General features: G+C 44.9%; 1 protein-coding gene across 5 annotated transcripts in view; it reads left to right on the forward strand.

Moving 5' to 3' along the window:
* PEBP4 (phosphatidylethanolamine binding protein 4) overlaps window positions 1-22,426 on the forward strand; it is a 218,759-nt gene that overhangs the window by 87,028 nt on the left and 109,305 nt on the right. For 4 of the 5 annotated variants that reach the window (XM_034761859.1, XM_034761860.1, XM_034761858.1 and 1 more), the window contains exon 4: window positions 8,877-8,975. The exons of the other annotated variant lie outside the window; for it this stretch is intronic. In XM_034761859.1, the coding sequence (XP_034617750.1) occupies window positions 8,877-8,975 (99 nt within the window). The remainder of the gene's footprint in view (window positions 1-8,876; window positions 8,976-22,426) is intronic. 5 annotated transcript variants of the gene reach the window in all.

A 22,426-nucleotide genomic window follows, 5' to 3' on the forward strand; every position in this document is an offset into this window, starting at 1 on the left:
TTGGGGGGAGAGTGGGGGAAAATTTGTTTTAACTTTGTACTGCCACTTAGTGAATTTAACTTCTTTCCAGCAGGCTTGTTGTAGTGGGGCCTAAACTGTCCAATTACTCGTTATGTGTGTGTTAGAGGTGAGGGTGTGGGGAATGAGAGCAGAATTGTCTCTTCCAGATTTTTAGATATACTTTTTATTTCCGGAAAAATGAAAAGAATACGTTTGCCGTCATCATTATCAATTGCAGACAATTTAGCGCTGTCGCGAAGGAAGGCAGCCTCGCTTCCCAAGACAATCTTCTTTTCCATCTCTGCTGCTGTGGTTTTAAGTATGATGTTGCATAGGCCGACTTTACCTTTTATAGACTGTGCCAGGTAAAGACTAAAAGAGGCAGATTCTGATCTTGATTGCACTAGTATAACTCTGCTGACTTCACTGTCTTTGCTCCGGATTTACCCTGGTGTAACTCTGATCAAAATCTGGCCCTAACTTCTTATGATCTGTGTGGAATCAACACTCTTTCCCCCCCATTGCCCCAATCCAGCCACTCTTATCTTGTGGATTTGCAGGTTATGAAGTAATTTCATAGCCTGTTTTCATGGATAATCATTTTGGGTAAGCCCAGAATGTGCTTATGGTATGCCTTTATATGAAGGAATAATGGCTGTTTAAAACGCACACACAAAACCCTTAATGAAACAGAGCAGGTGATGTCCCTCATAGCGTATGCCTCCCACTAATGTTTTATGGGAGTTGGGTATGCATGTAGTGGCAGTTCTCCATGTTGCATACACGTATTCATCCTGTATTAGCATTAATAGGTCGTACAGATATGCACCGAGGGCAGGACAGACCCCTTACTTGAACGCTATGTTTCTCTTCTTTAGTAACATTACCAGTTTAATGTAACAATTGCTGTTTTATCAGAAGAAACTTAATGGTCTAGCCTGCTACACAGAAAGAAGCCATTCTCTTCTGATAGCGAATAAAACCTTTTCCTAAAGCATGTAAAGGCTCAGTCTGGGAATAGACCTTCTAACAAATTTAGAGTCTGACTTTAATGATCCTGGATTAATCAATTATTATTAGAACATTAGGTTGCATAAATATTTGGCTGGCCTAGTTCTGCTTAGCCCCTGGGGAGATGCGGGAGAGCATGCACAAATATTGTAGGCTGGCTAGCTAGTGGTTCATCAGCACTACAGATTGTGTTGGAATTCCAGTCTCTTATAAAATCAACGACGTCTCCATTAAGCATTTTATATTGCAGGGAGGGGTTGAGGAGTGTGGTGTAGTGGTTAGAGCCAAAGAGAGCGCTGGGATGCCTGGGTCAAAGTCACAGCTTCTGCCACTTGGCCCCTTAGGCAGGGCGTTCCACCTTTGTTTATCTTCTGTTAAATTGGGTTAATAATACGGACCTGAAACTTGAGGTGAGGCTATGGTTTAAAAAAAGTGCCTATAAAAATCCTATCAGTTCTGCTCCTTATGTGTGTTCAGAGCCACACTGGCTTATTTAGCTGCAAGTGATTCTTTTTACTGCTTTTCCCTCCCGTTAGCCACAGAAGAGGAAGCTGGAATTCACTCTTGGTCATGCACGAGCAACAGAATTGCTCACTATGTGCCTATTATAGAATCTTTATTACCAGGGATGAGCCAGAAAGAACCCAGCTTGATTCTCAGATATCAGGCTGAGTTTCCAGCATTGGCACCTAGAAGGAAATATTTTTTGGACAAACTTGAACTAAAGGTCATTTAGTATATGTCTACACTCCAGTCAGTGGTGCAACTGCAGCATGTGTAGACATACCCAATCTAGCTTTGATCTAGCTAGCTCAAGTCACAATACCAGCGAAGATGCACTAGCACAAACTTAGCTGCTCACATTCATTGCTCGGCTCCTGAGTAGGATTGCACAGCCCGTCCTGCTGCAGCTTCACAGCTATTATTTGAGCTAGCTCAAATGTCTACAGGCACTGCGATCAGATCCCCGATTGCCGTGCAGATGTACCCTGAGCGATGACAATCATGGAGCCACCCAACAGACACATGCTTAGCGTGCTAGTCTGGGACTTGGGCAACCCAAGGTCAGTTCCCTGCTGTGACTTCTTGTGTGATCTAGGCCAACCCTTTATCTCTCTGTGCCTCAATTCCACAGCTGTAAAATGGGGATAATACCGTAGAGGGGTATTGGGAGGATAGGGAGAGTGACCATCCGTCCCGTTTTTAAAGGGACAGTCACGTTTTTTGGGACCTTTTATTATATAGGCGCCTATTCCCCCCCACCCCGTGTGCCGTTTTTTCATAGTTGCTGTCTGGTAACCCTAAGGATAGGTACATTAACAGTTGTGAGCTGCTCAGATACTCTAGTAATGGGGCCATATAAGTACTATAAACAGTTGCTTTTCACACTCTTTGAGGTTTGCAAAACTCTGAGAATTTGTAATGAAAAGTGCTCGATTCCTGGGATGAGTGCTCTAGCCGTTCCAGAGATCGCTCGTTATAAGTGTAAATTGCTATTGCAAATGCCTGGGTACAAGATTAGTCTTTTGACAGGGGGTGGGACTGGAACATGATCTAGAAGTTGCGAGTACCTGATGTCGGCAAAGTGTATTTATTGCTCTTTGATGGGAGCAAGGTGTAGACTGGAACTGCGTGAAACCCTTCTGTTCTGTTTTGCAGGGTTTCTCGTGAGTATCTGGGGGAGGTGGGAGGGAGTGGTGGATCCAGGGGTTTTCACCACCTGAGTCTTGCTCTTAAATTTGAAGGACAAATGAACTCACAGTTTCAAAGGGAAGCTAGGCCCACTGCACTGAGCCCTGCCACGTTTTGCATCAAAGACAGGTAAACTCTGAATTTTGCATGGTTTTTCTAAAATGGCTCAGATTTACTTAAAAGGTCTGTTAACCTCAGCGGCTGGACCGGTGTGAGTTGTGAATATGCCTGGGTTTCACCCTGAGCACTTATTGATGCTCTAGCCCAGACACGCCTCCCCAGATATTCTGTATTCATCACTTCTTTCCAGAACAACTCTCCCCACCCCTCTTGTATGTGTCACAATTCACAGATCTTACAGATGGCACCATGTATATTTATTTAATTGCTCCAGTTTTCAGACTGCAATCTGGGGTCAGTCTGTTTAATCTATCCCTCTCTGGGGAGTCAAACCCGCCCTTGTGTTGCAAGCGTAGGCCCTGACTCATTCCTTTGCATTGTTCAGTTGCCAGCAGAAATGCACTAGGCTGTGCACGTGTGGCAGTTCCATGGTGCACTTGTTACCTAGGAAACCACTAGCTCTACATGTGTGTTGCTTAACACCCTGTTTGCTTTCATTTGGATAAATCTTTAATTCCTGTCCTGCCCTGTCTCCTCTGGATCTATTCAGAAGCATATCCTCAATACGTTAATCCCCCTCTACCCCAATCCTCCCTGCCTGCCATGCTGTCTCTGGTTCTTACAAAGTCCTCGCTCGCTCGGAGCAAGTTTCCAAAACGATGGCTAATCTGAACAGCTCGTGCTTTTAAAAAATAATTATATATAGTGCCGCTTCCACCCAGATGCAATTAGCAGCTAAAACGTGACGCTTAGACCTTTCATCATCAAAGCACTCAACAGACGGTAACTAATTAACTCTTCCCCCTCCCACATCATAGTGTGTTATCCCTATTTTACAGATAGGGAAACTGAGTCACAGAGCAGTCTCAGAATGGTTGGGCTTTTGTGGGTATGCACAACCGTAGATAGAGGGTGCAAGGAATGCCCGTGGTTCGACAATCAGTGTCCAGTGTCCATTCCCTGCAATCATAGGACCATATGGGATAGAGAAGAAGGCTGACCTGGAGGTTAAGGTACTAGTCTAGGACTCCAATCAGTTCTTGCCACTGACTTTCCTGAGTGACCATGGCAGAGTCATGCCATTAGTCTAGGGATGTCCATAAATACCCACAAAGGATCATCGCAGAAGATGGGGTTGGATAAACCCAGTGGGAATAGATGGTGCACCCTGTAAAAGGACAGTGCCACTTCCACTCTAGCACAGGCTACCCTCAAGGAATTCTGTCTGGAATGTCTCCAGGGATTCCCTCGGCACCCCTCCCCACCAGCGCAGACACACTATATCTTCCACACCAAGACCACACACAGCAAACCAGTGGCAGAGCAGGGAATAGAGCCTGAGAATCTTGGCCAAGCAGGCAGCTTGCAGGTCTGAGGCCGTTAGCCCTTTGGGCTCATTACTGCTGAAAAGGAAAGGGAGAGAAGGGTATGAAAAGCTGAGGTACTTATAAAAAAATTAAAGAATTTGGGATAGTCGCTAGGAAACGGCTTTCCCCTTCCTCTCGTTCTCCCTTCATCGTCTGCAAAAACAATGTATGTTCCTCTTGAGAAGCGAGAGGATTGAGGAGTTTTCTGATTTAAACCAAGTCCCCTCCCCTCCATTAATCTCTTGGACTGATTCATGCCCAGAAAGCTGAGCAGCTCCAGCCTCACTGTGGGCTGATTCCCTCTCTGGAGTCTTGACAGGAGCTAATGCTGTTAGCCCATGTCAAAAGAGGGTTTTAAAAAAAATAAATTCACCAGCATCAGGGCTCCCGTGTCCTTTTCAGGCTGGCACACAAACAGTCTAAAATGCCAGAGCCCCCTTTGCCGGTCCTCAGCATGTGACAACGTCACTTCTAAAGCGAAACGAGGTCGGGTTTAAAAATCTGGCCTGGTGCAATCTCAGGAGCAAGCATGCAATGGTTCCAATGGCTGCCTGTGAGGCAGGACTCCTGGTTTCTAGTCTCAGCTCTGAGGCCGGGGGGGTCCAGTGACCAGAGCCAGGAAGTCAGGATTCCTGCATTCTGTTACCAGCTATGAAAGACACTGTAAGCTAACGATCCACTGCTTTGTGGAGAGGCAAGCTGGTTTCCCTCTCTGTTGCATGGGAGATGATAATACCCACTGAGAAGATTTCTGCATGTCTGTGACAGGCTTTGCTATCTTTGGCTGGAAGGTGTGGGATTATCTCTATTAGGATGCCTTTTGGGAATGCCTTTGCCTCCTAGCCAAGAGAATCTTTTGCTCAGGCTTCGAACAAACCTCTGGCATTTTCAGGCTTCCCTGAGGAACTCCACACCCCCAGTCCTCAGCAGGTGCTGGGGTGTCCTGGGCCTCTGGAATGGAAGAGCTGGAATACCATCCCAGAGGCTGTTCTTGGGGTGTTTCTGGCCCAACCAAAAGCAGGAAGTCACCATAACGCGTGAGAGCAATGACCCCAAATCACAGCTCAGGGGGGCTGACTGAACTCGAGAGGAGCATCCATGGTTCTGCTCCAAGCTGAGCCAAGCCGTTTGCAGTTCACCTTTTGCTGCTAATTGCTTTGATGTGGCTTCTGCCTGGTGCACATGACATGCACGTGGAGGGCCCGACTGTCAGTTCCTTTGGCAGTGTAAAGGGGTCTTAGAAGGTAGAAACGTCCCCCTGACAATCCTCCTGCTCAGGGCAGGCCCAGCAGCTACAAAGCTGATGTAAGAGTCCTGCTCCCAGCCCCGACAGTAGGGAGTACCACCTGAGTCCAGGCTGGAGCATGCATGACAAGCAGAGCGTAAGATAGAGCAGCCCCAGGACAGGAGGAGAACAAACGTGACTTAAAGCGCCCCCCACACTGCTGCTTCCATCCCTGCCCCAAGCAGAGAGAGTAACAGGTCCTGACTCTGTGTTGATCTAGGGCTTGGTACCGCACTGCCCCCTGACGTCAGTGTGAATTAACTGTATCCTGCTGGGGAGCAGGGGAAGGATCACGCCCATGTTCCACCCTCAGGGCATATCCAGGTTCAGAGTAATCAGTCCTGCTACGTCAGAATGAAAAAAAAAATATCCAAACCCACAGTGGGGATGGAGCATGCCTTGCACTGATACAACCTCTCTTCCCTCATGCAGAATGGCCTAGTCTGACCAGCCCAAGGCTCTGTGCAATGCTGCCTTGATAGGCCACAATCTGTACCGAATTCTGAGCCTGCTGTTAACTTCGCTCACACTCTATTCTCGTGTTTGCTGTTATTTTTTAACACTTTTTTTTTTTTTTTTTTTTTGCATAAAAGCACTATCCTCTCCCCAGAGCCTGCCTGTAGCGAAGGCATGGTCTGTACAACTGCAATTATTTCGAAGAACAGATGGAGTGAGGAGCGGAAAGTCTGTTAATAGTAATAGAAATGCTACATGTTAACCTGGACAGCACACGCTGACAGTCCCATGACTACACGTTCTGTTCCCACCAGCTGGGCGCCGAAATCGAAGCAAGAGATTCACAAACACAGCATTCAGCCACGTACCCACCTAAAGTTAGAACCCAAATTCCTTCACACTTGCAGCCTGGGATTTTTTTCCCCCCTCCCATAATCTCCAGTTTCAGTGTTGCCATCCAATATTTTCATTGGATGCTATTTCAAACAATGTTTCGGGTTGGGTCTACTAGTGCAGTGCAGCATTAAGTTTGGGGAGGGAGGGGCTAGCAATTAGAATACAGTACTGGGAACCAGGAATTGCTAGATTTTAATCCCACATCTGAACCTTGGTCAGAATTGCAGGTGTACCTGGCTTCTTAGGGTCAGGCTCTTAAAATCTTTGTGGCTTTTGCCTACCCACAAGCTTGCACCATTTGAAAATAAACCAGATTAGTAAAATCAGCGCAAACCCGTATGGACACCCATATTTCAGTCCGAGTGCCTAATTTCGGTTTAGTTTAAACCTGGTCCTAATAGATTTATCAAGATCAACTGAAATAAGTGTCCGCACAATTTTTTGCACTGTTTTAGCTAAATCTCTTTAAGTTTACATCTTAAGTTAAACCAGCACAGCTCTGCTGGTAGAAAAGCCCATTGACGCACGTTCACTATCTGTAAAAGTGGGCAGATTGTGATTTATCTCCAGTGGGATTGCTGAGGTTAAAGTGCTGTAATATTACTATTTGTATTGCAGTAACACCTGGGAGCTCCAGCCATGGGATAGGGCCCCCCTGTGCAAGGTCTGGTACAACACAGAACTGCACCAAAGAGCTTGCTATTAACCTCCACCTGGGATTTTTTCATAGGTGACAAGGGCATATAGCTACACAGCTCTCTTTCATTTCAGTGGGAGTCATGTGGCTAAATTTCGTAGCCAATGTAGGAAATTTTGACCCCAAAGTGTGCTATGGAATCGCTGCCACCAGCCCGCTGCATTGCTGGCGGGCTGCTGGGTCCATCTCCAGATCTTATTAACCTGTAGGTCCCTTAATGATCTATGTGTTTGCAGGATCATCCGGAACCCAATATCCTGCCAAGTCCACTGAGATCTGTAGGCTCTCCTAGCTCAGCATCCAGAGGTCATCAAACCCAGTCCAGGGTGGCAAGGACCAAACTATTGTTACTATCTATCAGCAGCCTGGAATGAGGTGCCTGTGGGTTCGGTCAGGTGTCCACATTGCAAGAACCACCACTGCTAGTGTCCTCCTTTAGTAATAGGGCAGGTCAGGCACAGAAACTCCCCCCGCCAAGGCGGTGTCTGCAGAACTCAGGAAGCGCAGTGACTGGAGAATGCTTGCCCTGCTGCTAGCCACGCTACACCTGTTCTCTGGATATAGAGAGGCTTTCCTCTTCCAGGGCTGTCAATCCAGCACCTATCACAAGCCCCAAGCCTATGTAAATGGATCAAAATAACTGAGAGGGTCTGGGTCATTTTATGGCCATCAATAGCATTTGTAGCAACACCAGCTAACACGCTGAGATGGTTTATTAAAATGGCAGGTTTACTTTTTCCACTTACAGTGCATTATGGAGCTATGTTGCCTTCTTGAAGTATCACTTATGACCAGACGCAAGGTACTGGACTTAAGAGAGCTCATCGGCCTGCTCTGCCCTGGAAGCTCCTGTTTTCGGCTGAATTAATTTAGTCAGTGTTTTGTTTAGTTGGTGGGGAGACTTTTTCCCCTTGCTACCAGACTGTTCACACAACTGACCCAGCAGGGTAGTGCACAGGGGCTGTGAGATTCTGTCTCTGAGATTAGACTATATCCTGTCCCTCATTTCCAGTGGAATGCAAGCCTCTGTGTGGAAAACCCCTTGTGTCACGGCACGTCTCTCTGTGCTGCTCTGCAGTAGGATGTGGTTAGTGAACGGTTGGGGAAAATTCTCTCCGGTGCCTTGTATTTGGACTTGTTACAAAAGCCCATTCTTCCTCTGTGAGCTCTTGGAGGAAGTTTAGGCCACGAGGAATAAAATGTCAGGAGAAGGAATCCAGGCTTAGCATGAAGCACTCAGTAATAGGATACGTTGCATTTTTACAGCTCATTTCATCTGAGGATCATACACAAATATAACTGTTACAGTGGGGGTGGGTGTGAGAGAGAGAGAGAATTCAGGGTTGATGAAAGTCCTGGACTGATGCCCTTTGAAGTTGACATTCCTCAGGACAGACACAACATGGCAAGAGGCAGGCTCTGTCCTAACCTGTGATTAATTCCCACAGTGGTATATCTACTCAGCAAAAGCTCTGCACAGGCTAGCCTACACAACCTAGCTTGAATCCAACGAGTGCAGGTAGCAACAGCAGTGAAAAGAGCTCTGTGCCGGGGTCAGAGTGGGCTAGCAAGCTGAGTACATACCGGAGGTCCATGATGGGATTGTACCTCGGGTATGTACTTTTGTGGGTATTTATGGACATCCCTAGACTAATGGCGTACTACCCACTACGCACTGAAGCTTCACTAAGTGAGAGACAGAGCTAGGAAGAGAATCCCAAAGTCCTACTTCTCCCATCTTCTTTGCCCTATGCCCTCTCTCCCCTGAGAGCATTTACCTACTACTGAATTGTGAAAGCACTGTAAACCTGCGTGTTTCAAAGGTTGGGGGTGGGTTTTTTTTATATTCCAGAATAAGAAGTATGTGCTGATCATGGTGGATCCAGACGCCCCGAACAGAGCTAATCCAAAGTACCGTTTTTGGAGACACTGGATTGTCATTGACATCAAAGTGAGTACTGGCCGTGTTTTCTTCTCCTCTCTCCTGCATAGGATCACACCAGTGGTGTGTAAATGTCTCTCAACGCATTCATTTAACTTTCCCCCCAGCCAGACCTTAGCCTGTGCTCAAATAAGGGATAGTCGTTCTTTTAAGTGAGCAGGGTGGCGATGGGCTAATTTGTGGGGTAGCCTCAAAAAGAGACATTACAGGATTGCTTCTCCTGCATCTTACTGTCCCTCCTCTGGTTCATTCCTGTGTACCGCTTCAGGTTTGGGCCTTGAATAGCCACCTTGCAGGGTAGGGGAACAACAGGTGCCATGTTTCCTTACCATTCACCAAGGGCTTGTTACAAATGATTGTAAGTGGTTTTCACGGATACAAAGAGAAGGAAACCTGGAAACAAGCCTTGCCCAACTCTCCATGTATTATAAAGCTGAGCTTTGCACAGTGAAATGAGGGCTTAGTAATTCATTAACTCACTAATGCCCCTTCTTCAGCTCCCACTTGTCCTCTTCCTCCTTTTGTAGAGTAGATGGAGATACATCCTTAGCAGTTGGGGGAAGTGAAATCCAGGTATTCTACATTGAGCACCTTCTGTTTCAGTCACCTCCTGATACTTTAAGCCCCGAGTCTCAGGAAGATAAACATTTTGTCTTCACGTGACTTGGAGCGATAGTATGCAGCAGGTGGAACACAGTGAGAATGGAGCAGATGGGATGGGTGGTGTAGACAGTACAATTCCAGAGGCCAAACTTAGCTCAGATGGGAGCAGCTGCAACTCCACTGACCTGGATACTGGTTCACCTGCTTCCTTCAATGCTGACTCTGGCTCCATACAGCTGAGCTTGCAGCAAACCCATCTTCCTGCCTGGCATGAGCAGATTTTGGAGGCTTTGGGGTTTCTCAGCATCAGGAGTCCAAATTAAAAGCAGAGTTTATTGAGGAAGGGAGGTCACGTTAATGCTGGGGTTTGTGTTGTGTTGACTCTTGGATCTGTCCCGTTAACGTCAATAATCCTACCCAGCATGAGATTGATGCTTAGTACAGGGTGTGACAGAAAGACTGCACTTCCCTCTGTACCCTATTACTGTGAGATTCGTAATTCACTAGGAAATCCCTGTCCTTTTATTCATTTGTACTGCCCAGGCTGAGTGTATTTTGAGCAGTTACCTGAGGGAATCAGAACAGCTGGTCTGCTTCAAGGTGGTTAGTTACTCCCATAAGGAAATGTTCTCGTGTGTGTGTGTGTGTGTGTGTATGTGTATATATATATATATATATATATAATCAGTCATTCAGCATGGAACAAATGAGCATAAAAACCCATTGGGGTGTGCAATGGGATGAGACCGGTAACTCAGTTTAGAAGCCGGTAGGAGGGGCATAGCTTAGCTGTTATATCAGCTCTTAACAGCAGCGAACCTAAGCATAGCAGCTATACTTCCTTGGAACCCCAGGTTCAAATCCCAGCAGAGGCTTCTCAGTGTTTCCTCCTCCTAGGCTGGATGCGGTACACTGAGAATTGTACAGCGCAAAGGCTCTGCACCCTCTTTGGATGAGCCCTTACAAACAGGTCCCATCTGTTCTGTGAGGCCATCAGAGACCACGGGGGAGAAGAGCTGCCTGAATAATATTCGCAAGTAGTTTATCTGTTGATTCCCTCACACACACATGCCAGTGGCTGAATCGATTATTTACAAATTATTTTTTTCCCCACAATTTGACCAGCTCTGCCGATGGTTGCCCAATATATTTCAAGTCTATTCTTGGTGTTTTTTTCCCAACAGTCTGCATGCAGTCTAGTCACAATTCCCCCGCCCCGTTCTTTGATTGCCTCTGTCTGGGGCTTTTCATAAGTGCCAGGATTTGACCCAGTATTCTTGGCCAAAAATTGCTTTCCCTTTCCTTCGCAAATTGTGTGTAAAATGTTGTATGTACTCTCCAGAGGTTGCTGCATTTCTGTGGTTCTGTATGTGAAACTCTCTAGGATGAAAGGTTGCTATATAAATATAAAGTGGTAGGACTGTTAAGGTAGGTAGGTGGTTGTTTATCCAATATGTTAGAGTAGAGCTGGTCCAAAAATGTCAATTATTTTTTGTAAAGAATATTGGGGAAATAATTGTTTTCAAAATTTCCCATGACAACTTTTTTGATTGGAGGGAAACCTAAACTGACAACCTAATATTTTTACAGAAAATAAAAACATTTTTTTATTTAAAAAAAAATTCAACCAAAACTAAAATTTTCCACATTTTTTTTTGTCAAAAATATATTTGCAATGGAAACATTTCAACTAGTTCTACCCTAGATTCTGGGATTTTCTCCAGTTGAGATAACTCGGGTAAGGTTTATTTTCAACCCTTTTACACTTTCATTAATCAGAGAACAGGGATTGTAGTTTCTCTGGCCCTTTCCTTTAGCGTGATGCAAGTATTGGATGGGAAGGTAAGTGTCATCTTTGTTTTAACACCAGCCTCTGCATTCTGTAGTGCAGGTTGTCTGGAGAAGACCTCCCTCTCTAGTGCTGTGGGTAGTCCCCTTGTCAGAAACTTTTGAGGAAAATAGAACAGTCTTAAAACAAAAACCCCCACACACATTTATTGAGTCACTTGCAGTTCAGCGGTATGACTGTCGATAATGGATTGCCATGAGTCAGTGTCCTGGAGCCGACCCAGGGATAAGCAGCAAGAATATGCAATTCAAGGATCAAATTTCTCACAAGGAAATGATCAATGAGAATTTACATTGGTGGCAAGGGGAGAGAACAAATAGGAGGAATAATTTTGTTTTGACTGAACAGTCTTGTAGGTACAAAGACTTGGGAGGTGAGGCCTGGATTCTGTTCCCACTCAGTGTGCAAGCTTGAGCAAATCACTTAACCTCCTTGTATGGTAATGGCGGTAATGATGCTTGCCTATCTCACAAGGGTGTTAGGGAGATTAATTTGTGTATGTGTTGTGAGATTCTGGCATGGAAGACACAAGAGGAGGAGGAAGCATTATTATTATTTTTGTGCTAACTTCCTTACATTGTTTCCAACCTTTCTCTCATTGCATTATCAGTTTCTTTAGAGAAACAACATTTAGAAAAGCAGCTTGTTTCTCTCTCTGTTGCCTGCTTTCATTTTATTTTATTTTATTTTATTTTTTAAAGATTAGGTGTTGCAGCTCTGATTCAATCTAACTAATAATCTTAGTACTAAAGTCTAATTAAGATATCAATTAATTTGCAGCATGCATTTAACAAGAAATATCTAGTCATTCTCCTCTATTATTCTCTGAAATTACTGCTAAGGGCGTTTTGTACAGATACCTTAATTAGACTTTTTATTGTTAATAGGAATATTAAGCAAATTAAAATTGGATATTAATACTTTCCATGCATTTCCTAATTGGCTAAAAAAAATAAAGCATTCAGAATAATTGCAGAGATTCATGTACAATTAAAAAAAAAATCCTTCACAGGGGCCCTTCTGCATTTCTAACAGGGTCCTGAAAGTCTCTCATTAATTTTTATATTTACTAAATGCAAAAAAGCCTGAGCTCATTTTTTCCATTCTGTACACAGATCCTTCCGGTGCATTAGCTTTTTCTAATTATTGTCGTCTTTGCAAAAATAAAAGAGCTTCTAAAGGAAAGCAGGGAGGGATTCGGATTAAAGCTCCGTTCTCGGCAAAGCAGGTCCATCCAAATGGCAAGGCAAGGTTTTCTCCTGACACTTTTAGGCAATTCTGTTTCCATTCCCAACCAGAAAGCATAAGGGGGGGGGGGGGCAGGGAGAGGGTGATAATCTGCTTACCTGACTAGCTCAGAACTTCCTACAAGCCTGAGAGAGAGTTCATTCTATTGAGGGGTAAGCTTCTGGGGAAGGAGGGGGTGTTCTTAGTTATGTCCGTCTCCCATCCCTAATTCACATAACTGGACTAGATAAAGCCCAGGAAAATAGATTGAAGAGAAGAATCCTGCACTGACCTCCAGGGCACAGACTAAGTGGGACCAAGTAGCGCTTTTCCATCTCTGACTACGCTGAGTCTGTGTCTAGAAACAGGGCTGGATCCAGTTGAAAGCTATTTATTAATGTTTGTTTATATTGCAGTAGCAGCAAGGGACAACAGAGATTGGGGCCTTATCATGCTAGATGTTGTACAGACACATAGGTACTGCATCTCATTTACACCAAGGCCATTTAGACTCGCTTCAATGCCCCTTTTATACTGTCAGTGTGGTGTATTTAGGTACTACAGGTGCCTGAGGCTACGTCTTCACTACCCGCCGAGAAATTGATCTCTCGGGGATCGAATTATCGCGTCTCGCCAGGACGTGACAATCGATCCCCGAATCGACGCTTCTACTCCATCGGCGCAGGTAGGTGTAAGCGCCGTTGATGGGGGAGCCGCGGAGGTCGATTTGCCGCCGTCCTCACAGCGGGGTAAGTCGGCTCCGATACGTCGAATTCAGCTACGCTATTCGCGTATCTTAAAGCGACACACCCTCTCCACCCCCCGTAGTGAAGACATAGCCTTAGGTATTTAGCCACATAAGATGCAGCTAAGCAACTAGTCGGATATTTCTGGCTCCCATTGATTTTGCAAATCTCATTGGGTGCCTAGCTGCATTGTTAGGCACTTATTAAATACCTTTAGAAATCAGATCCCTGGTAAATTAAAGTCTCTGCTTCAGATAGCTTCTATTTATGGTCTTGTCTACACACCAACTAGCACTGACATGATTTAGGGATTGTCTACACATGGAGCTATTCCAGAATAGCTATTGCACTTTAAATTCTCACCCTGCTGTAATCAGGAACAATCTTCATTTGTAGAGAAACCCTTAGTGGTTTGAATTCAAACCTTTTGTTATTTTGGCACAAGTCTGAGTGTGGACACTCTCTTATTTCAGAGAAAAGGGGCTTATTTCAATTTAATTTAAATCATCAACTTGCATGTAGACAATTGGTCCTGCTTTGAGCAGGGGGTTGGACTAGATGACCTCCTGAGGTCCCTTCCAACCCTGCTATTCTATGATTCTATGATTCTAATGCCCATGACCTTAGCTTCCAGGACAGGAAGCATGGGATAGTAGTTAAAGCACATGAATGTGATTCTGAAGATCTAGGCTTAAATCCCAGCTCTGCCACCAACTCACTCAGTGGCCTTGGGCAGATCATCTTGCCTCACTGTGCCTCAGTTTCTCCATCTGCAAAATGAAGGTTATACTGATCCACCAGGAAAGCTTAATCCACTAATACATCCACTGAAGCACTTTGAGTTATTCACATGGATGCCATTAGACAAGTGCTAAGTACCATTGTATGTTCTGCAATACCTTGGCATTCCACCAAGTCTTGGTGTTCATGCTGAATTTCCTTTTGGAGGTGTGGGTTTCAGTCCAAAGCATTACCACTATCCGACAGTTACTTTTAGTGGCTTAATCTATAGAATACCTTCTGCCATACAGCTCTACATTCCCTTATCAGTGATGGCTACGCTGTTTCTCTGATTGTCAAACACAAGAGATGCTTTCACTCCCATTCAAAATAATTTAAATAAAAATGTTGCTACAAAGTGGAATAATATCTTTTGATGAATGTTTTTAAAGCCCTTTAGGTTTTCATGGTAATTTGCAGTGTAAAATTATTTAGAGATAAGAGCCAAATTAGCTCTTATAGGCGGAGGTCGATATGTCCCGTTATCCATGCAAGCAGTGTTTAAATATAATCAGCCTTTACTCTAATGCAGCATAATTGTTCATTTGAAATAGCTTTTTTTTACTCCATTCAATGAGTCATTAAAATATTCAAAGGATAATGCAGTGAATTGGAAATGAATTTATCACATTATCCTGTATATACTGTAGAGCATCAGGTAACTAGGCAGGGACTGAACCAGTTTACAGAGAAATCCAGTAAACAAGGCTTTTCATTTTGTATTCAGTGGGGAGAGAGAAAGAAGGGAGAAAATACTGTCCTTCAAACGCTATGTTTTACTTCTTTATTTTCCCCCCCCCGTTGTGGGGGAAAGATGGAGGGGGAGAAAGAGCAAAAAAGAGAGAGAGAACGCAGCAAATTTGTACTCCACCAAAGCCTTGCTGTTTTAACTTTATTTTTATCAAAATATGTTTGTAACAGAAAGTTGTTATGGAAACCAACTCTGCCAGCCAGGAGAATTCCTGAGTGCAGAGAAAGAGAGAGAGAGACCCACCCTGGGTCTGATCTGTTGCTTGGCAGAGCTAGCCTGAGGTTTTGCACAAGTGAAGATGTTTGGAGTCTTTGCAAGATTGAGGAAAGTGAGCAGTGGAGAGGTTAAGAGCCTCACTCAGGGTCAGATAGAGTGAGTCAGTGGCAGAGTTTGGAATTGAACCCAAGATTCCTGACTCCCAGCGACCACCACCCTGCCCCTGGCTCTAACCACTAGATTGCTCTCCACTCTGAGAACTGGGAAGAGAACCTAGAAGCCCTCATCCTCAGCCCCATAATCTAACCACTAGATAATACTCTCATCCCATATGTCTACCTTCCACTCAAGAACCAGCAGTAACCCCCAAGTTTACATTTCCTCAAGCTGATGGTTTCAAGACACCTTTATGAATTTGGCCTCTGAATATTGTTTTCCTGAAAAGAAACTCTCCTGATGTAGGTGAGAATGAGGGGGACTGTCCTGTGACAAGGGCTTGCTGCCTCCCCTTGGAGCTCTCCAGGTGTTCTCATTAGGGGCACTCTGATGCCTGAAGGTGAAGCAGCAGGGCCGGTAAAGGAAACAATCTGTTCAGCGAGGAACGCGGTACGCCGACAGCTGTTCCTTCTGCGCAGTACGGTAGCTGTGTGAAAAGAGGGCCCCAGTAGGGCGTTAGGCTAGCAAGCTGCTTGTGTGATATGAAGAGAGAAGGGCTGCTTTGTCAGCAGTGATCTCTTAATCCCGAGTGTGTGGGTCTGAGAGCTGAGGGCAGCTTCCAAGGAGGCGCTATCTCTGAAGGGAGCAGCCCCCCTCGTTAGGGGAGCTGGACCCCATGCCAGGGCCATTCACCTCTGAGGGATTTCTTAAGCACTTTGCTTTGATACCAGATTAATTTTTCAGTGTATTTCCTTGTATTGGTTAATAAACAGATTCTGGGTTGCAAGTGTCACCATAGAAACAGGTGCTAGCTGAAGCAAACGAGAGCTTTATTAACCTGAAAAGTTATGGAATTTTCAAACGTAAGGCAGGGGCTGGAGCGGAGGCTAAAGGTTTGCCAGGAATGGGGGAGAGGAGGAACATGCACTAGCATTGCTGGGCGCGCGAGTGTGTGTGTGTGTGTATAAAAATATACACATACACACACACACAATAGCTCAAGCAGTTGGATACAAGAATGCCTGGGTGGAATTCTGTGGCCTGTGGATCAGGCTGAATGGCCGCAGTGGTCCCGTCTGGCCTTAACATCTATGGATCTCCCTTCTGTCTAGTGCTCTGTGCTCAGGCAGAGGGATACCAGCTGCAGAGCCTATCGCTTCCACTAACCTGGCAGAGAGAGGGCAGACAAGGCTTCCCCAGAATGGAGGCTAATACCTTACAGATTATAAAGGGTCTGCAGCATGGACAGCCTCTTAATCTGTGTTTATATAGCACCTAGAAGAGTGGGGCCCCAATCTTCACTGAAGCCTGGGTTCCAAAGGTGCTACACACTTTAGACACTCCTTGCTCTGGAGAACAAGAGCAAGGGGACAGGTGAGCAAAGCCCACAAGTAAGTGGGGAACATGCAGACCTGGGAGATGGCTCGGAAATAGGAGGGAGCATGGGCCATAATGGCAGAGAGAAAGGAGGGTCGGGGCAAAACTGGGAGACAAGATCAAATCAGTATCTTAGATGCCTATATACAAATGCGAGAAGTATGGGTAATAAGCAGGAAGAACTGGAAGTGCTAATAAATAAATACAACTATGACATTGTTGGCATCACCGAAACTTGGTGGAATAATACACATGATTGGAATGTTGGTGTGGATGGATACAGCTTGCTCAGGAAGGATAGACAGGGGGAAAAGGGAGGAGGTGTTGCCTTATATATTAAAAATGTACACACTTGGACTGAGGTGGAGATGGACATAGGAGACGGAGGTGTTGAGAGTCTCTGGGTTAGGCTAAAAGGGGTAAAAAACAAGGGTGATGTCATGCTAGGAGTCTACTATAGGCCACCTAACCAGGTGGAAGAGGTGGATGAGGCTTTTTTTAAACAACTAACAAAATCATCCAAAGCTCAAGATTTGGTGGCGATGGGGGACTTCAACTATCCAGATATATGTTGGGAAAATAACACAGTGGGGCACAGACCATCCAGTAAGTTCTTGGACTGCATTGCAGACAACTTTTTATTTCAGAAGGTTGAAAAAGCTACTGGGGGGAAGTTGTTCTAGACTTGATTTTAACAAACAGGGAGGAACTCATTGAGAATTTAAAAGTAGAAGGCAGCTTGGGTGAAAGTGATCATGAATTCATAGAGTTCGCAATTCTAAGGAAGGGTAAAAGGGAGTACAGCAAAATAGAGACAATGGATTTCAGGAAGGCGATTTTGGTAAGCTCAGAGAGCTGATAGGTAAGGTCCCATGGGAAAAACAACTGAGGAGAGTTGGCAGTTTTTCAAAGGGACACTATTAGGGGCCCAAAAGCAAGCTATTCCGCTGAGTAGGAAAGATAGGAAATGTGGCAAAAGACCTCCTTGGCTTAACCACGAGATCTTGCATGATCTAAAAAATAAAAATGAGTCATATAAAAAATGGAAACTAGGACAGATTACAAAGGATGAATATAGGCAAACAACACAGGAATGCAGGGGCAAGATTAGAAAGGCAAAGGCACAAAATGAGCTCAAACTGGCTATGGGAATAAAGGGAAACAAGAAGACTTTTTATCAATACATTATAAACAAGAGGAAGACCAGGGACAGGGTAGGCCCACTGCTCAGTGAGGAGGGAGATACAGTAACAGGAAACTTGGAAATGGCGGAGGTGCTTAATGACTTCTTTGTTTCGGTCTTCACCGAGAAGTCTGAAGGAATGACTAACATAGTGAATGCTAATGGGAAGGGGGTAGGTTTAGCGGATAAAATAAAAAAAGAACAAGTTAAAAATCACTTAGAAAAGTTAGATGCCTGCAAGTCACCAGGGCCTGATGAAATGCATCCTAGAATACTCAAGGAGCTAATAGAGGAGGTATCTGAGTCTCTAGTTATTATCTTTGGAAAATCATGGGAGATAGGAGAGATTCCAGAAGACTGGAAAAGGGCAAATATAGTGCCCATCTATAAAAAGGGAAATAAAAACGACCCAGGAAACTACAGACCAGTTAGTTTAACTTCTGTGCCAGGGAAGATAATGGAGCAAGTAATTAAGGAAATCATCTGCAAACACTTGGAAGGTGGTAAGGTGATAGTGAATAGCCAGCATGATTTGTAAAGAACAAATCGTGTCAAACCAATCTGATAGCTTTCTTTGATAGGATAACGAGTCTTGTGGATAAGGGAGAAGCGGTGGATGTGGTATACCGAGACTTTAGTAAGGCATTTGATATGGTCTCGCATGATATTCTTATCGATAAACTAGGCAAATACAACTTAGATGGGGCTACTATAAGGTGGGTGCATAACTGGCTGGATAACCGTACTCTGAGAGTAGTTATTAATGGTTCCCAATCCTGCTGGAAAAGTATAACGAGGGGTTCCGCAGAGGTCTGTTTTGGGACCGGCTCTGTTCAATATCTTCATCAACGACTTAGATATTGGCATAGAAAGTACGCTTATTAAGTTTGCAGATGATACCAAACTGGGAGGGATTGCAACTGCTTTGGAGGACAGGGTCATAATTCAAAATGATCTGGAGAAATGGTCTGAGGTAAACAGGATGAAGTTTAACAAAGACAAATGCAAAGTGCTCCATTTAGGAAGGAACAATCAGTTTCACACATACAGAATGGGAAGAGACTGTCTAGGAAGGAGTACGGCAGAAAGGGATCTAGGGGTTATAGTGGGCCACAAGCTAAATATGAGTCAACAGTTCGATGCTGTTGCAAAAAATTCTGGGATGCATTAACAGGTGTGTTGCGAGCAAGACACGAGAAGTCATTCTTCTGCTCTACTCTGCGCTGGTTAGGCCTCAACTGGAGTATTGTGTCCAGTTCTGGGCACCGCATTTCAAGAAAGATGTGGAGAAATTGGAGAGGGTCCAGAGAAGAGCAACAAGAATGATTAAAGGTCTAGAGAACATGACCTATGAAGGAAGGCTGAAAGAATTGGGTTTGTTTAGTTTGGAAAAGAGAAGACTGATCGGGAATATGATAGCAGTTTTCAGGTATCTAAAAGGGTGTCATAAGGAGGAGGGAGAAAACTTGTTCACCTTAGCCTCTAAGGATAGAACAAGAAACAATGGGCTTAAACTGCAGCAAGGGAGGTTTAGGTTGGACATTAGGAAAAAGTTCCTAACTGTCAGGGTGGTTAAACACTGGAATAAATTGCCTAGGGAGGTTGTGGAATCTCCATCTCTGGAGATATTTAAGAGTAGGTTAGATAAATGTCTATCCGGGATGGTCTAGACAGTATTTGGTCCTGCCATGAGGGCAGAGGACTGGACTTGATGACCTCTCGAGGTCCCTTCCAGTCCTAGAATCTATGAATCGATGAAACTTGCAATCTAGGTGCACATAGCATATAGTGATGCATGGGGCTACTGTGGAGAGCATTTAGACATTGCCCTTCATCTGAAGAGCTTCGAATTTCAGTGTCATTACAGTGGGGTTAGATTCACCTCTAGACCTGGCCACTGCTTATAAAAGAGACATGTGAAGTTGGTGGTTGGATTCTCGACAGGCACACCTGGGAGCTGTTGTATTCTGAGCTACCAATCGTCTAGCTTGATACGTTTGATGGGCCAGATCCTCAGGTGTAATTCTTTATAGTTGCATTGACTTCAATGGAGCTGTGCTGATTTACACCAGCGGGGGATCTGACCCTATATCTCTAGACTAATCTGTGACATTTCTAGGAAGTCAGTGATCTTGGTGTCTGAGGGCTGATGGTGAGTAATGCTTTAACATTGTAAGAGCTACATAGGGTAGCTCTGTGAGTGGTATTTGTGTTGCTCTGAGTCCAGTGGGGATGTATAAAAACAAGTGCTTTCTCCAACCTAGGAAAGGATAAAAGAACAGAGTACATTAGACAAGCAATGAGTAATGAGACAGAATCTTGAACCTCTAGGTCACTTGTTCAGATCCAGCTCAGGCCAACAGTTAGTGAAAGCCGCTTCTGCTTCAGTGCCTTTTGGTAGCCCTTATGTGAAACGGGCTGGGGTTAGAGCTGATCAGGAATTTTTTGACAATACTGATTTGTCGAAATGAAACTGCTCCCCGGAACGCACTGGGTTCGAGGGAACTTTAACCGAGAGGCTTCTGGGGTACAGGCTGGAATACAGTGGGTGCTAATAACTTGGGGGCTCAGACACTCACCTGGGATGGGGAGAGCTTGGCTCAAGGCCCCAATCTGGAACAACAACTCGAACCCAGCAGAGTGCTGTCACCCCCAGATGACTGGCTAGTTTGGGGGTGGGGGGTCTCAATTCTCCAGTTGAAGCTGTTGCACTTTGTATAATTAATTAATTAATTAATTATTAGAGCAGGGGCTTGAACCTGACTTTCTCACACCCTAGGTGATCGCCCTACCCCCTGGGCTATAGAGTCAGTCTCCCTCTGCCTCACTGAATATTTATTTATTGGTACATATTAAAAGGTACAGCTCCAACAGGAGACCTTGAGGGAGACCCACACAAAAATGGCCAATAGCCAGGGGATTAGGGCAGTGGTTCTCAACCAGGGGTACACGTACCCCAGGGGTTACATCAACTCACCTAGATATTTGCCTAGTTTTACAACCGGCTACCTAAAAAGCACTGGTGAAGTCAGTACAAACTAAAATTTCATACAGACAATGGCTTGTTTATACTGCTCTGTATACTATACACTGGAATGTAAGTATAATATTTATATTCCAATTGATTTATTTTATGATTGTATGGTAAAAATGAGAAAGTCAGCAATTTTTCGGTAATAATATGCTGTGACATTTTAGTATTTTTATGTCTGATTTTGTAAGCAAGTAGTTTTTAAGTGAGGTGAAACTTGGGGGTATGCGCAACAAATCAGACATCTGAAAGGAGTGCAGTAGTTTGGAAAGGTTGAGAGCCACTTGTGACAGGTTCCCCCCAGGGTGCCACCTGGAACCGGGGTACCACTGAGCTCTCTGATCCACCAGCCTGAGTTCCCTCTCACACTGTGCTGCTGTGACAAGCTACAAACCCTTCCAGCCTGCACGTTCACCAGTGTTCACACAGGTAGGGACACACCCAGCTGCAGTTACACGCAGGCTCTCTAGCCACCAGTCTCCCAGCCTAGGACCCCATAGCAGTACTGTCCTGCCCTGGTCAAAATCAGGCCAGTATATGGGTTTAACACCCAGTCCGCCTCTCCCTCAATGCGAAGAGGACTATGCACACTTGTGGTAACCAAGCTGAGATTTTTCTCCAGACACCTTCGTCAAACGCACACTGGTTTGGATTAAAACAAAATACCATAAGTTTATTAACTACAAAAGATACATTTTAAGTGATTATAGGTGATAGCAAACAGATCAAAGAAGATTACCTAGTAAATAAACAAAAATGCAAATTGAGCTTAACATACTAGATAAATTAGCAAATTCTCACTCTGAGTGATAAACAGGCTGGCAGATTCTTAAGGCACAAGCTTCCTTTGTTTTGCAGCTTGGGTTTCCCAGGTTTTCATACACAGGCTAGAAATCCCTTTAGCCTGGGATCACCACTTCCCCCAGTTCAGTCTTTGTTCCTCAGATGTTTCCAGGTGTGGTGTTGTAGGGAAAATGAGGTACCATCATGATGTCATTTCCCCCTTTTATATCTTCTTCCCACTTGCTGGAAAGCTCTTTTGCTGTGACGTAGGTCAAGCAGTTCCCATTGTGTAGTGCTATCTCTGAGAGGTTTCTATTGTACACAGTTCCTGGGGTAATCCTTGTGCTTGTGTGCATTTCCTCATAACCATTAACATTGTTTGGCCTTTTTACTGTTGTACCTGAAAGGCTGCTTGTGGGTCTTTTCAACCTCACAACATGTTTCAGTAACACACACATAGCCACACTTCATAACTTCACATACGACGAAAGCACATACAATCCAATATGATATTAATGTCTAGCAGATCAAGACTTTTAGAATGATACCTCATAAGCAGGGCCACTACAAGGAAGTTTCACCTAGGGCGCGAAACTTCCACCTTGCGCCCCCCCCCCCCCCCCCCGCCGGCGGCCCCCCCCCCCCCCCCCCGTCCTGAGGCGCCCCGCCCCCACGGCGGCACCTCCCCCGCGGCAGCTCCCCCCCACGGGGAGTCATGTGGCAGCTCCCAACCCCAGCTCACCTCTGCTCCGCCTCCT

This window comes from Trachemys scripta, chromosome 2 (genome assembly GCF_013100865.1).
Source record: "Trachemys scripta elegans isolate TJP31775 chromosome 2, CAS_Tse_1.0, whole genome shotgun sequence".
Taxonomy (NCBI): domain Eukaryota; kingdom Metazoa; phylum Chordata; order Testudines; family Emydidae; genus Trachemys; species Trachemys scripta.